At 39.5% G+C, this 15,242-nt stretch overlaps 1 protein-coding gene across 7 annotated transcripts in view; it reads right to left on the bottom strand.

Moving 5' to 3' along the window:
* LOC135500896 (potassium voltage-gated channel subfamily H member 6-like) overlaps positions 1–15,242 on the bottom strand; it is a 600,170-nt gene that overhangs the window by 289,573 nt on the left and 295,355 nt on the right. For 6 of the 7 annotated variants that reach the window (XM_064792608.1, XM_064792609.1, XM_064792612.1 and 3 more), the window contains one exon: positions 15,103–15,126. The exons of the other annotated variant lie outside the window; for it this stretch is intronic. In XM_064792608.1, the coding sequence (XP_064648678.1) occupies positions 15,103–15,126 (24 nt within the window). The remainder of the gene's footprint in view (positions 1–15,102; positions 15,127–15,242) is intronic. 7 annotated transcript variants of the gene reach the window in all.

The raw sequence follows: 15,242 nt of genomic DNA, 5'->3' as shown, positions 1-15,242 counted from the left end.
AGGGGGCGTGTTTTGAGTTTTTTCTGCCAGTTGGCTGAAAAGAGTGGAAATATCAAAGTCTGTCTAATTTGTCGATTATCAAAAAATTTCCGTGGTCAATCACCAGTTTATTTTTCACCATTTACTTGCCCGACTGTCCGGAATAACATAATCTAAATTTCAGATTCACAGCACCACGCATTATTTGATGCGTCGCGGTCAAACATTGACAATTTAACTGCTAAAAGGCTTAAAAAATCAATTGTGGTCTTGTCTCAAACCACAAAATGAAAAGGCCAGGGGCCATTGTGCTCACTGTATAGAGCTATCTGGTGGTAAGGAATTCATCCTGGTTAAGAAACATGCTACATGTATAGTATATAGGTCAAAGTCAGTATGACATGTGATGTATCCTTTCTAGGAGTCCCTACCATAAATATATCATTGAAAACAAGTCACTAATAAACGAGATATTACACCTTTTACCTTTTCGGTTTTGGCCCCCTGCTGGCCAAGTCAAGAATAAGATCAAGCCGAATTTCAGCGTCAGAGGTTATCTGACATAGGGGAACATGCGTACAAAGTTTCAAGTTCAGAGCTTAAGTGCTTAAGAAACGTCCCATAGTCACACTCAAACGGCCAATTTATGCCAATTGACCTATGTGACCTTGAAAAGCAGGCCAAATCAAAACCCGTACGATATGTACCAATTTTTGAGAGGAATCTTCCCCTAATATCTCCCAAGGAACCACAATAAAACGGAATTCAAGATAGCTGCCATACTGACTCTTGTATGGCACTGATTTTTAAATTTAGCCTTCCCCTCGTGACTTCTAATAAGCCCCCAAAAAATCAGACCGCTCTGTCTTAGGTCCACAGAGACATAGCACATTTGTCAGTTGACGAGAAAATGCCTGCCGGTAAGCAACACCTTAGCGAAATAGAGATATTATACCACCATCTTGTTATCAAAGTGACATCTATTTACTCGAATCAAAATCTTTGCTCTAACTGTTGTCTTCGAAATATGGAAAATGCCAGTAAAACTAGAGTATTGTCCACAAGAGCGCTTTACTTAATCCAACTGGTAGTATATGTACATATACGCACAAGTATTTACTTGATATAACTGGATATAATGGGAGAGATAACGAGTTCACTCCTCCTTGGACTGTCACATCATAACCAAGTAGACAACCAGGAAATGCAGTCAGAACCTTTACACTTTAACCCTTTCGCTGCTGGGCATAATTACACCGCCTGTGCTTAGCGTGAAACCACCAGCCGCCATGGTTCTATCGTCTGCTGTGACGTCTTCCACCAGTTGGGGAATCCAACTGGTGCAATCTATTCTTTCTGTCAGCTCTGTTCAAGCAGATTAATGTCGTAGCATAAATGTAGATGGCAGTCTACTGTTAAAGCTATATAAAAACAGGACGATTCGTAACCGGCGGTCACGCAAAATTTGGGGGGTCTGAAACCACCAATTTTCGGGGGTCATGCAGCGAGGGTTAAACTAGTACAGTTGATGCATGGTGACAACCTAGGGACAATCGGTAAGTCTTAGTAAGTCCGGACGTTCACTTCAATTCTTTTGCAGTGTAAATGCTGACAGACAAGTCAAGTAAATGCATGGTCACGACCTAAGGAAACAAATATGCAGTTGGGACTTTTTTTGAAGTGTTGGTGGTGACAAACCTATACTTACTAACCTAGATCTATGCGTACATCATTTTTTTCATATGTTGTGACAAACCAGTTCAGAAGATACAGAGTCAAAAGATAGGGACAACAAGTAAATGCAAGGTCAGGACTAAGAGAGACACCACAGACTCTTCATAATTTCATAAAGTTTCAATTTGATACCAAACAGGCCAAGTGTCTCAAGAAAATAGATCTTCCTTGTTAGCAAGCTTTGATAGGACCTTATTGATAGAGTGCTACAGTGCCAGAGTAAAAACTTAACAGGAGCAATTATAGTGGTTATCCATTCATTTGAATGCAGAGTGAGAACGGGTGTTCAAGCGCACACATTTTTTAGTGATTCCTGTGTGCATGTTTGCTTATCTACCGAGCTTTATCAGAGCATTATACAAAATGATTCTTCTCATAAAAATGTTTTATTTTAGTATATGGAATACAAAACAATCACAAAAAATTACTTTTGCTTTCATTGAATAGAATTTTTTTTTGATATTTGCAATTGCGGCCCGTCATGAATATTTGACATATCGAACATGTCAAAACACAAAACTAGTTAGCTAATTCTGAAAACAATGGTTACTGAGGGTTTAACTCTTTCACTATAAGGTCATTGTTTTATTAATCAAGTATGTTCAGACGAATTGGAGACACTTGATTGGCAAGTGTAATTAGTATAAGTCTTTCAATCAGAAACATGTTTGATTTGTCAAAGTTTGTATCATGTCTCCTTGGTGATTTTGTGTTGTTATAGTTTTCATGGTAAATCAAAGATTGTATATGGTCATTCAGGTTTTGGACTCCAGACTGGGCAGAACACATATAGTTGGTTTTCCCATCTGTTATTGTGAATGTATTATATCTATGCAAGTTTTGTCAATTATATGAAGTGAGTAGAACTCTGGACTCCAACTTATTTCTACCGCTAGTCTCCCAATTTATTCCCCCCATAATACTTTCTATACACGCAGGTTTTAATTCGATGCGAGATTATGGTTACTTACTGGACAGAATCCTCCATAAATCTTTCCAAAATATTCATAAAGTTTGAGAATGAAGGTCCCAATTGTATCAATTCGTTACTCATCCAAAATCTGGTGGAATTTGATGCACTTTTCAAAAGTCAAAGAGTCAAATCGGAAAGAATTCACGATGCTCCACCAAAAACACAGTAATTGGGGATTCCCCAAATTGTATACAGCACTAAAAATAGCACCCCTTGTAGAACAAATTTTTGCCCACCCATGTGTCTGGTGCGTTAAGTTTGAATTCATATTTCTCAAATATTGCATTACCGCGCCGAGGTACCTTTTTGCAAGGCAGGTCACATATATGTCATCTCTGATGCCGATGCTAAGCACACGTTTTTTTTATTTCTTACTATACCGGTGTAGAATATAGCCTTTGCACAGATCGTCATCAACTTGCACAAAGATAATTGCTGCACTGGAGATTCACATTGTCCAGTAGCAATTGAAATCAGAATAGCATGATTAATCAGTCAGCCTTTGAACTTTTCCATTTTTTAGCAATTCAATGATGGGCAATTTTACTGGACAGTGGAAGGTAACTGGGCTGTAGAGGCTTGATTATTATGGCCTTGATAGTGCTGATGATCATTTAAGTGAAGAAACAAAGATGAAATAAAATATTATTATCTCTGATAATTGCAGCTGAAGTGATGAAAGGCTCCAAGCTAAAACATCACTTACTTTCTCAACATCATTTCAATGAGTTCAAGTGATAAGACAACTTGTCAATGCTCTTACAAATCAACGAACTGTATATTAGGGTTGGAAACCTATGAAATGCATTCTGCACACATATTCCAAAGAAAGCATCAAAACTTGCTGTATATGGTATGTAAAAACAAAAAGCAAGACTTTGATAGTTGTCAAGGTCAGATATGCACACTGAAGGCTGCATTGCCTTCTAGAAACAGGTAACTTTCTAGAAAAACCTACAGCAATTTGAAAAACCAGCCCAACAAAGTCCAAAATGCTATATAAACATTACATGGGCAAAATTTGTGAGTAAAATATATTTATATAAATTTTATACAGGAATTTTATATAAAAATCCTTATATGAAATTCATATAGAAATTTTTCTATAATTTTTCTATAGTGGTATATACTGTTGGTGCTCCTCATTCCATTCGTTATGATGTTCTCAATTAGGAGTATAGAGCTTCGGTTGTATGTCTCAGGGACTGCAGGTGCTCCTCATTCCTCATTTCTGCTATTATTTTCATTGCAAAAGAAATTGAGCCAAGAGAAAGTCTTTTTCCAATTTTCGCAGAAGGAAATGAAAATGCCGGGGGCCATTGCGCTCACCGGTATTTAGGTAACGACTTAATTGACAATGGACCTTGAAAAGTAGGTCAAATCAAAAACCTTTATAATATGTAATGTATCCTTGCTGGGAGCACCAACCATAACAACTTCATCGAATACGAATCACTAATGAGCGAGATATCACACTTTCTAGGTTTTCACTTTTTGCCCCCTGGTGTCCAAGTCGAGAAACAGATCAGACCAAAATTCAGTACTAAGGGGTCTTGTGTACAAAGTTTCAAGCCCATAGCCCTAACAGTTACGCAACGTACCACATTTACGCTCAAACCGCCATTTTACGCCATTTGACCTCATCGAACTTGAAAAATAGGTCAAATCGAAAACCTCTATGACAAGCCATAGGCTAATATGGGTTGTCGTCTTGGCTAGGACTCTAAGATACCACAACATGGGAAGGATGCACGAATGTCACTAAAAAAACAAAATAAACCATCATGAAATAATTCATTACATATTTCGACACTTTGACACGCATCTTTTTCCAGTGAACACAGACCTATATCATCGCTTATTGTGACGAACTCGGATATCAGTCCGCTAGAGAAACCCGGCCCGAGAACAACCCATTTACCGCCATTTCCTGGACACAGCACACCCTCGCCGTGCCAGGCTAATCATTCCACATTTTACTATGCTCCAATGATTACCCTGGCCCCAAATGTTTAATCACTATTACAAGAAAATTGTAATACTTTATCCAGCAAAAATATCACATTTTCTCTCGATAGAAAATTTCAAAATGTTTAGAAATTGAGATTCCATTAAAAAGATACGTCATATTCGGTCAATTAATTCCCTTTTTTGATAATGTTTGTCTGCACTATTTTGCGAAGGGCTACACACTTCGAGGCAGGCGAATTGGATATTGCCTGTACACTGCAGCCAATCAACAAACAGCCTGATATTTGAACTTGTTGTGATTTCTTTGGCGTGCAAATTGGACACAGCAGACGGGCTAACCACGTGACATGGAGTCTGGAACATGTATAGGTCACGCCTGCTGATTTACAATCATTAACATTCAATAGTAGAAAGAATGAGGCGGCGCTGTCAGCTTGAATATACATATTCCGGATGCTTATTTTTGAGTTACGCTCCGCCTCTGACAAGTTGTAAACACGTCAGGAAATGGCGATCGCACGCTGACATTTAGCGAAAATTCCCAACTTCCATCGGTGATTATGAAATAATAACACAACGACACGGAGAGATACAGAAGTATTTATCTAATAAGAGTCTTAGTTACATGATACGCGTGAGATATTTGATTGTCTCTGGTTTTGTTGGGTGCAATAAGCGAATTTATTGGGGCATGTTTTCGTGTGCGTGGTCACGTATACAGAATGGTGTTTTGCATAGCATTCCCGATCGGCCGAAGCCATTGACCTGAAACAAATCGATTCATCGTCTACACTTTTACTCCAATTTTGCTGAAAATTGGTGACAAAGAGGCTTGATGTATTCTGCACAATTCGAAGGAAGCGAATTTCGAAAAAAATTATTAAAAATATTTTTTTCTTAGTAAAAATGGCCGTTGCTAGGCATGGTATCTAGGCATATGCTGCCACAGACATATCCACGGAAAAACTGACAATAAGGGTCTGCACTGCGTTAGCAACGACCCAACATGTGATGTATCTAAGCTGGGAGTACCTACCATAAAAATTTCATCTAAAACAAATCACTAATAAGTGAGATATCACACTTTTTGTGTTTTGGCTCCCTTGTGGCCAAGTCAAGAATCACATCAGACCAAAATTTGCTGTCAGAGGTAGTCTGAACTAGAGGGTCATGCATAAAAACTTCCAAGCTCATAGCCCTACCAGTTAAGAAACGTGCCACAGTCACACTCAAACGGCAAATTGACCTATTTGACCTTGAAAAGTGGGTCAAATCAAAAACACGTCTGATATGTGATATACATCCTTGCTAGAAGCACCAAGCATAAAAATGTCATCAAAAACAAATTACTAATAAGTGAGATATCACACTATTTATGTTTTTCAGTTTTGGCCCCCTGGTGGCCCAGTTAAGAATCAGACCAGATCGCAATTCAGTGTCAAAGGTCATCTGACCTAGGAGGGTCATGCCTGCAAAGTTTTGAGTACATAGCCCTATTGGATAAGAAACGTGCCACTGTTTTTGAAATAGGATACAACGGACGACGACAATGACGGACGACAAATACTACGGTGTTGTATAGACTTACCGTACCGGTGAGCCAAAAATAAAGTCGTAACCTAAAAAGTCGTAACCTAAGAAATGAAGGAAAGAGAAGATTTCCTAACCTAAGAAATGAAGGAAAAAGAAGATTTCCCAGTTGTCAAATAAGTCAGCAGAACTGAGAAAGCCGATGGCATATCCCATTCCTCACCATGTTGAGAGTGAGATACGCCACGTTAATTTTCGCACAAGTGATAAAGTAACCGACGTTTCATTTGAAATGTCAGCTACTTTATCGCATTCTCAACCAGAGCAAAGTCAACCAAAGGTTGCCACGACTGACATTCATGTTCACGTTCAGGCAATACAGTCAGAACGGCAAGATGCAAAAGTACACGTTGCGTATATATTGTTGTGACGTTCAGACATTTTACAGCCTACAATTTAGGACACTTAATCTAAAACAATGCCTCTGAGAGACAATACAAGACTCCTGGTCAGGGGCAACAAATACCCCATGGCCTCGGGGTAATTGTAGCCTCTGACTAAAATTTAAAAAATATAATTTTTTTTTAAGTATGAGAAAACTTTTTTCACAGGTTTATGGTCTTTGCTGGTAATAAAACTTTGCATATTATTCCAATCTAGGTGGACGACAAGATTTTGCTGGTATCAAACGGCATTTATTGAACACATTAAGGGATGTTCGATGTAATCACTTACCAACAATTTAAACAAGCCGTTAGGCGAATATGGGTCGTTGTCTTGGCTAGGACTCTAAGATACCACAACATGGGAAGGAATATGTCGGATCGCTGTGAGTAGTGGACGCAAACATTTTACAACAGTAGTGTTGTGATCTGTGAATTATAATGGACTGTGTCTTTGGGCAATAGTGGCCGCTTGGATAGCTGCTTCTTGTTTGCTTGTAGTTGCAGCGGTTGAAAGTATTGCGCAGTGGCGACAGGGGGATGAGAGACTTGAATATTTTATTGTTAGAACCACGTTTGCTGGGAAGTGCCAAATTTGAAGGCCTCTAGCTCCTAAATGGTGCAAGATATCGAAAAACGGAGACCACTGAACTGATCTGACATGCAGGCTAATCATTCCACATTTTACTATGCTCCAATGATTACCCTGGCCCCAAATGTTTAATCACTATTACAAGAAAATTGTAATACTTTATCCAGCAAAAATATTGCATTTTCTCTCTAGAGAAAATTTCAAAATGTTTAGAAATTGAGATTCCGTTAAAAAGATACGTCATATTCGGTCAATTAATTCCCTTTTTTGATAATGTTTGTCTGCACTATTTTGCGAAGGGCTACACACTTCACGGCAGGCGAATTGGATATTGCCTGTTCACTCAGTCTGCAGCCAATCAACATGCAGCCTGAGATTTGAATTTGTTGTGATTTCTTTGGCGTGCAAATTGGACACAGCAGATGGGCTAACCACGTGACATGGAGTCTGGAACATGTATAGGTCACGCCTGCTGATTTACAATCATTAACATGCAATTGTAGAAAGAATAAGGCAGCGCCGTCAGCTTGAATATACATACTCCTGATGCTAATTTTTGAGTTACGCTCCGCCTCTGACAAGTTGTAAACACGTCAGGAAATGGCGATCGCACGCTGACATTTAGCGAAAATTCCCAACTTCCATCGGTGATTATGAAATAATAACACAACGACACGGAGAGATACAGAAGTACGTATCTAATAAGAGTCTTAGTTACGTGATACGCGTGAGATATTTGATTGTCTGTGGTTTTGTTGGGTGCAATAAGCGATTTTATTGGGGCATGTTTTCGTGTGCGTGGTCACGTATACAGAATGGTGTTTTGCATAGCATTCCCGATTGGCCAAAGCCATTGACCTGAAACAAACCGATTCACCGCCTACACTTTTACTCCAATTTTGCTGAAAATTGGTGACAAAGAGGCTTGATGTATTTCGCACAATGCGTAGGAAGCGAATTTCGAAAAAAATGATTAAAATGTTTTTTCTAAGTAAAAATGGCCATTGCTAGGCATGGTATGTAGGCATATGCTGCCACACACATATCCATGGAAAAACTGACAAAAAGGGTCTGCACTGCGTTAGCGACGACCCAACAATATCGTCACAAATCAGACTGATTTTAAACTGGTGAAAAACACAACGTTCTATTAATATCACCTCTGTTGTTGTACATTACACTTTGTGTCAGACAATAGCTTGTGATATTCTAAACTGACTGACGGTCTTGTCGTGCTCCATTAAAAACAGTAATTTGAGGTATATGCATGTCATGTATCAACACCAACTATAGCTGGCACCACTTAATGGTAATGCAATTTACCATAAGAAATGCTGCTTTCTAGTCAAAGGTGTGGCTTTAACCAGAGACACCAGTAACTTTGAAAATATTAACATTATTTCGAATAATGTTCGATAAACCAGTACGAAACCTCAAATGTATCATTGTCGGTACATAAAAGGTTAACATTGTATCTAAATAGGATAGATTTATGATCAAATAATGTATTTCAGGTATATGAATAAAGAAACCCGCATTATCATGATTTATGACAGGATATAATGAGCTTTTGATAGGGGCTACAAATACCCTGAGGGTACCTCAGTCAGAAAAGTGTCTCTGAAAAATTTTCATAATTACATCAAATGCTGCATACAACATTCTCTACACTCAATACTGATCACCTGAACCAAGTTTCAAATATATCAATGCTCTAAGTATGGAAAATTCATACCTGCAAAAAGTTGGGCGTATGTCTGATACTTCTTATACATTGCTGGAAATACCAGAAATAGGCCCTCCATTGGGGCGCAACTGTTCCTATTCTGCGGAATCACTCAAGCGTGGATATAGGCCCCTATAAAGCCCACATGCATGATTGCTCAGAAATACACAGCAAAAGGTAAACAAGAGGCCCAAGGGCCTGGCGCTCAGCTGAGTTGTTGCTGCGTTGTTCGTATATATTACATTACTCGTCAAACTCTACTAAACTAAGGACTCAAAGCCTAAGGATATTAGCTTCTGGATGTGTAACAGTGAATTACGGTAGACTGGTGCAATCTACTTCAAGCAAGCTCCACCCTTGCAATGTGTGCGCAAACAGATAACCTAACCTATATTGGACCATCAATTCTACACACAGCAACATGATTCATCCTCAGCTGTTACCATGATGATGATGATGATGATCCTTTTCGCAAATTGGTCGTCTTCTGTCTTTCTTCCATACTTCAGTGCCACCGGATGTAGTCTGCCCTTGGGGAGGGATCCTTTCAGCACTGGGACACAAGAATCCATGCGAATTGAATCACATGGAGAGACTAGCCCAATCACCCGCTTTTGGCTGGGTAGAAATGGGTAAATCTCGCAGACTGGACCTTAAACTCTACTGCCGACGTGTGAGGCCGGTCTGACAGATGAGTAAGTGGGGTCCACCTAATGCAGAAGGCACCAGTTTCCCTAACTAAAAGGGTAACATTAACAAAATGCTCTACCCAACTCTATTATTGCCTAAAGGCCTGTGTACACTAGTAAAATATTAGCAACATTTTTACATTTCCAGTTGCAACAAATGTTGCAAAAATGTTGCGTAGTGTGTACAGAGCAAAACGCGTCTTACAACATGTTGTAAAATTGTTGCAAATTAAATGCAATGCAATTCTTTGTTGCATGTTGTAAAAATGTTGCAAACTCTTCAGCCAATCAGAAATAGGATTTGCGTCATGTGATCTACCGGAGTTCATGTGACTTGAACAAGAAGCAGGTATAGCAACTCTCAAGTGAGTGTCTTGCTTCGGAGGGTGATGAAACCTTTTCTGGAAGTTTTTGTATGACGGCTTGTCAGTCAGCCGCAACTCCTTTAGGCTGCGTATCCATAGGCTGTTCCGTGCCCTGCACAACATTCCCTTTTTACCGCCTGGCGCGCCACACGGACAATGAACCTTTGTTGGTGTTATTGATCGTTCCCATAGGTTATGCCGTGTCACATTGCGGGCATATATGCACTGTGGATTGGGAATATAGGCCCATATTGGGATTGAACATGTCCATTCTTTTGCGAGTGAACAACACGGAAGCAATGTCTGAGGCGAAATTAATTCAAGAGGTTCATCAACGGGAACTACTCTGGGACCCCGAAACTGATGATTATCATAACAAGCACGAACCTGTAATTTGTTGCTTAAAAGTCAGGTTTTATATACATGTACATGTCAATTTGATGTTGCAAGTGAAAATACAAGTTACTTGTATTTTCATTTTCAATATTCATAAAAAATTGTCTTCTGAAATAATGACAGCGTGCGGATAAACGCGATTGACCGCTGCTATCCAATGGAGACGCAGGGCACAGTGCCAGGTCACAAGGCTGTTACGCCATAACGCCACACTACACAAGGGCATACCCTATGGATACGCGGCCTTAACAGGCAGTGGTATGCCCCATCATCCACCCTCATTTTGATCCAGGGCCTGGTCCATATTCTCTTTGGTTATTTCGCCGCCTCTTCCGTCTCTCAACAATGACAGCTAAAATTGCTGCAGAAGCACTCAAAACACATCTTCTCTCCTTGGAATCATCCATTTTCCCTCCAAAATACCTATTTCCCTTTGTTCCCACTAAAAAGTTTGCAACAATTTACCAACATGTTGTAAAAATGTAGCTAATTTGTTGTAATTTTGTTGCTAGTGAACACAGGGCCTTGAAGGGCTTGTTGCAAAATTGTTGTAAAAATGTTGGTAAAATGTTGGTAAAATGTTGCTAATATTTTACTAGTGTACACCCTGCTTAAGTCAAGTGAAACTCTTAACAAATCTTAGCAGAATGCCACCACTGAAATGTTGATATATGATAGCAAGTAAAAACTTTAAACAGATAGACTTGATTTTTTTAACCAACTGCCACATGCTGTTTTCTTTATTTAGTAAATTTTGAGTTAAGTATTACAGAATGAAATACTTGAATACTAGAATTGCCTGGCTCTTCTGATGATTGCACTGGTGAACACCGAAGTCGATGGGATGTGCAAAGTCATAGCTCGATCCTCTCTCTTGGTCATCTTTGATCTGTGGTCACCAAATATGTTCAAATGCAGCTGCAGATCATTCCTGTCCTGCAAAACATGATGAGGAGATAACATTTTAATTTTGATAGAATAGGTAAGCTAGCCAAGTTTTATATCAAATACAAGGCCAACAACAGCTGATAAGGCGCTAGGGCCGAATGATCAAGGAAGTTCATTGATATGATTGGGAATACATTGTGATAAGAGTGATGAATCGGCCCCGTTTGAAGCATTGTGCTATGTACAGTGTGCATGTGTCAGTGTGTATCAGCTATCGCATTTATTGTTTGTTGACATTTCAAATCGCCGGAGTCGATCCTCAATTACACTGTTTATGTACATTGGCAACCTTACCCGATGATATCAGAACGATGTTTATTATTGTCTTGTTTATTCACATTAGTTCTGCTATGTGACAAGAGTTATTTGTTGAGAAATCCATGATTTAAAGCCGGACTTTGACATCGTTTCTCAGACCAACCAAGCTGCATTTCGCAGATCGTTTTTCAACGATCGTCGACGAACTATTTCAAATTAATCACATCCAATTAAACAATCCAAGCCTTCCCTAATGCCATCAACATGCAATAACACAAGCAGCCAAATATTATCGCCTATGAAATTGTGAATTTAATGAGAACTTACCTCTGAATTGACAGAACGCGATCTATTCCATAGCATGGTCTCCTTACGTCTGAACTGCGCAGACTCGAGACGTGACGTTCGCTGCACGTGTGATTGGACGTGGGATAACTCGCGCGAAATTTAAAATGCTCTTCCTGGGGGGTGCTCACTGAATTGCGCCAGTAACACCACCTGGTGAGAAATTCATGAACTACGCCTATTGATAATGAAAGAGAAAGCGTTGCTCTATAAAATTAGATTTGATTCATGATCCCCAACTGAGAAATCAGCTGCTGGAAAAGTTTTTGGAAAATTTCGCTCGGTGCCACCTAGTGGCCAAACCGCTCATCCTGCCGGACCCACATTTGGTCTATTCAGGAGTCCTGAAGGGTCTCAACGCCTCAGAGGGAAAATCTATCGCCTATCCGCCATAGTTTTGAAACGTGCCTGTTTAACGGACAGACAGACAGACAGACAGACAGACAGACAGACGGACACTCATTCTACCATTTACTCATATGAATAGCTCAGCTTTTCAGCTGAGCTAAAATTGGCTTATAAAAACATGTTTATGAAGAAAATATGAGATAAAGTCATTGCTGGCCAAGTAAAATGAGTATCTTTAATATTGTTAACGATTTTGTCAACATAAATTAAAGCTTTTAAGTATGACACAGAAGTTTTGTGCATTTTGATGGTCAAAAAGGGCAGAGGTGACACGAGAAAATTTCATTCAAATACCCCCAAACTCCAGAATATATTTCCTTATGATGAAATTAACCTCACCTGCTATAGGCAAATTAGAAATACTCTAGACTCGGCTCTAAGACACCATGCCAGCAAAAACTAGTGAACCTGCCCACATGATATTTATTCATTACTCTTTTGTGTCATAGGACCAATAGCAATGGTCGGGTTATTGTGCCATGGTCTGGGAAGCCGTGTCTATTTCATCGACTAGTACCAAGGCCTTGTTCCATGAAGAACGACTGATAGCTAGCCTAGGGTGGGCCCGTAATAATGCATTGTATGACAGATGAGGGATGAATACCACATAGGCCCTTTTAATCATTGGTCATTGAAATTGAGGAGTCCAAATAGGACGAGACAAGACAAGAGTTACGTGTAGACAGGCTTTTATGATGTTTCGTGTTGGCACTTTTCGCAATGTTGATCTGGCAGATTTATGTACTATGTGCAGACAATGTACGTTTCACTTCTTCTGGTACTCGATGGATGAAGCAGGAAACCATTCGCCACTGGATTGAACACGTGTTTCAACCCCATGTCGAGGCCGACCACTGCGAACTGTTTCTCCTGCTTGTAGACCGCTACAGAGTTCACAGGACCGAGGAATTTGGAGGTGACATCACCGAGATGGGAGGGATCCTTGACTTTATTCCAGCGGGATGTACTTCACTTGCAGAGTCACTGGATGTCAGTGTAATGAAATCATTCAAAAATCACGCCAAGAAGGCTTGGAAAAATTGGAAAGTCGAGAATACAGATGAGGAGGGTCGGTGTCCGCCTGTCTCACCACTAGACGTTACAAACATTATCAGCAATGCCTGGGATGCTGTGACTCCTGAAGTTATCGAGAATGGATTCGAGGCGGCGGTGTTCAGGAATGATGACGACATTGAGGATGGACCACAAAACTTCGTTAACCTGGATGACGAAAACGCGGGACTGAATGTTGTTGAAATTGTAGAAGACAACTCTAGTTTCCAGTCAATGTCTGAATTCAGTGTTATTCTAAGTTAGAATACAGAGAGTGCATAAGTGAAAATGTGTATTTTTCTTTAATTCGCCCCAGGCTATTTATTGCCAATTGGCCAAGAAATCATTATAAGAATTTTATGTCAAGGAAGTGATTCAGAAGACTCCGGAGAGGCGCATCCCCGAAAAAGAAAATGGTGACATTCATTTTGTGACATTCTGTATTGGTTCATTAGTCTTGAACCAAATAATCCATTCAGGCCCGGTCATTGTATCCTAATTCTATACCTTTAATAGGCCTAATTGAACCTTGAAGAATAACAGTGTGCGTAACAGTTTATGACAACCATCGACATGGCCTGTGATTTCATAATGACCAACAGCGTGGCTTGCCCGGTGACTTGTCATTCAGAGAATCCCCGCACCAATCAAGGCCTATGATGAATCCTAACAAAGGAATAACTATAAATGAGTCTATGAATAAATATAATGTGGGCAGGTTCACTAGTTTTTGCTGGCATGGTGTCTTAGAGCCGAGTCTAGAGTATATGCCCACCTTTTGTCACACACAGGTCAAACATTGCCTTCTCGGCTACTTTCCTTGCTGTTTCTACTATAAAACCATAGTATCTATTGTCAAACCAGCCAAATTTTCAACCCAAAGGTGACACCAGAAAATGTTCTCCAAAGTTACTGAAATTTCTAGAGAAGGTAGCTTGTAAACTGTACTACAGCTGTACTAAAGGCAATTTGAATATAATTAATCAGTACATGCATACCACAGATTTAGTTTGTCGCTCCATTACAATTCCACTGTAGGGTAATTAGTGCACGTGCACTGGGATTCCCATTATTTCTGGTAATGAGCCAAAGCTCTTATATTACATGTTGCATTATCCAAAACTATTTATGTTGTGATACCCAAGATTCACCACTTTCATATACATGCTTGCGTTAGCTGCATAATTCCCTTGTTACCGGAATATGCATCAAAAACATTGCCCAGGGCTACAATTAGACCGGGTTACAAATACCCCCATTTTTATATCATTTTATATAAAATTCATATAAAATTTAAATACCCATTTTTTATATCAATTTTTTATCGCCAAATTTTATATACAATTTATATAGAATTAGATTTACGCATACATGAATTTTATATAAGAATATTTTGCCTGTCTACTTAACATACTGGATGATTGAAAATCCCACGACAATCAGTAACAAGTCCTGAAAATGGAACTTGGCATGGACTGTGGAACCAGAAGTTTGGAATGTAACATCTGATGGATCTTTGCAAGGAAAAAAACTAAACTTGGAATGTGGAACCAGAGCATGCGGAATGGTGGCACATGGATGAGGCTGTCCTTGATTTTTAAAAGCTTTATAGAAAATGATTTTCAAAAGTAAATTTAAATATGGGTTCTTTAAAAAGAATTTCAACTGTCAGAATTTAGGAATGAAAGTTACCTTTTCTGGAGAACTCATGTTAGCCTGCAAAATTAATCAGGTGCACTGTTAAACAAAGTCATATCATACAAAGATAAAAAGGAAACAGCCTATCTGGCTCACTGGTCAAACTTTGGCCGAGCTTTGGTGGGCCATGAAAG

Source organism: Lineus longissimus, chromosome 16 (genome assembly GCF_910592395.1).
Source record: "Lineus longissimus chromosome 16, tnLinLong1.2, whole genome shotgun sequence".
Taxonomy (NCBI): domain Eukaryota; kingdom Metazoa; phylum Nemertea; class Pilidiophora; order Heteronemertea; family Lineidae; genus Lineus; species Lineus longissimus.
The sequence above is the reverse complement of the archived record's forward strand: the minus strand, read 5'-3'. Positions and strand labels throughout refer to the sequence as shown.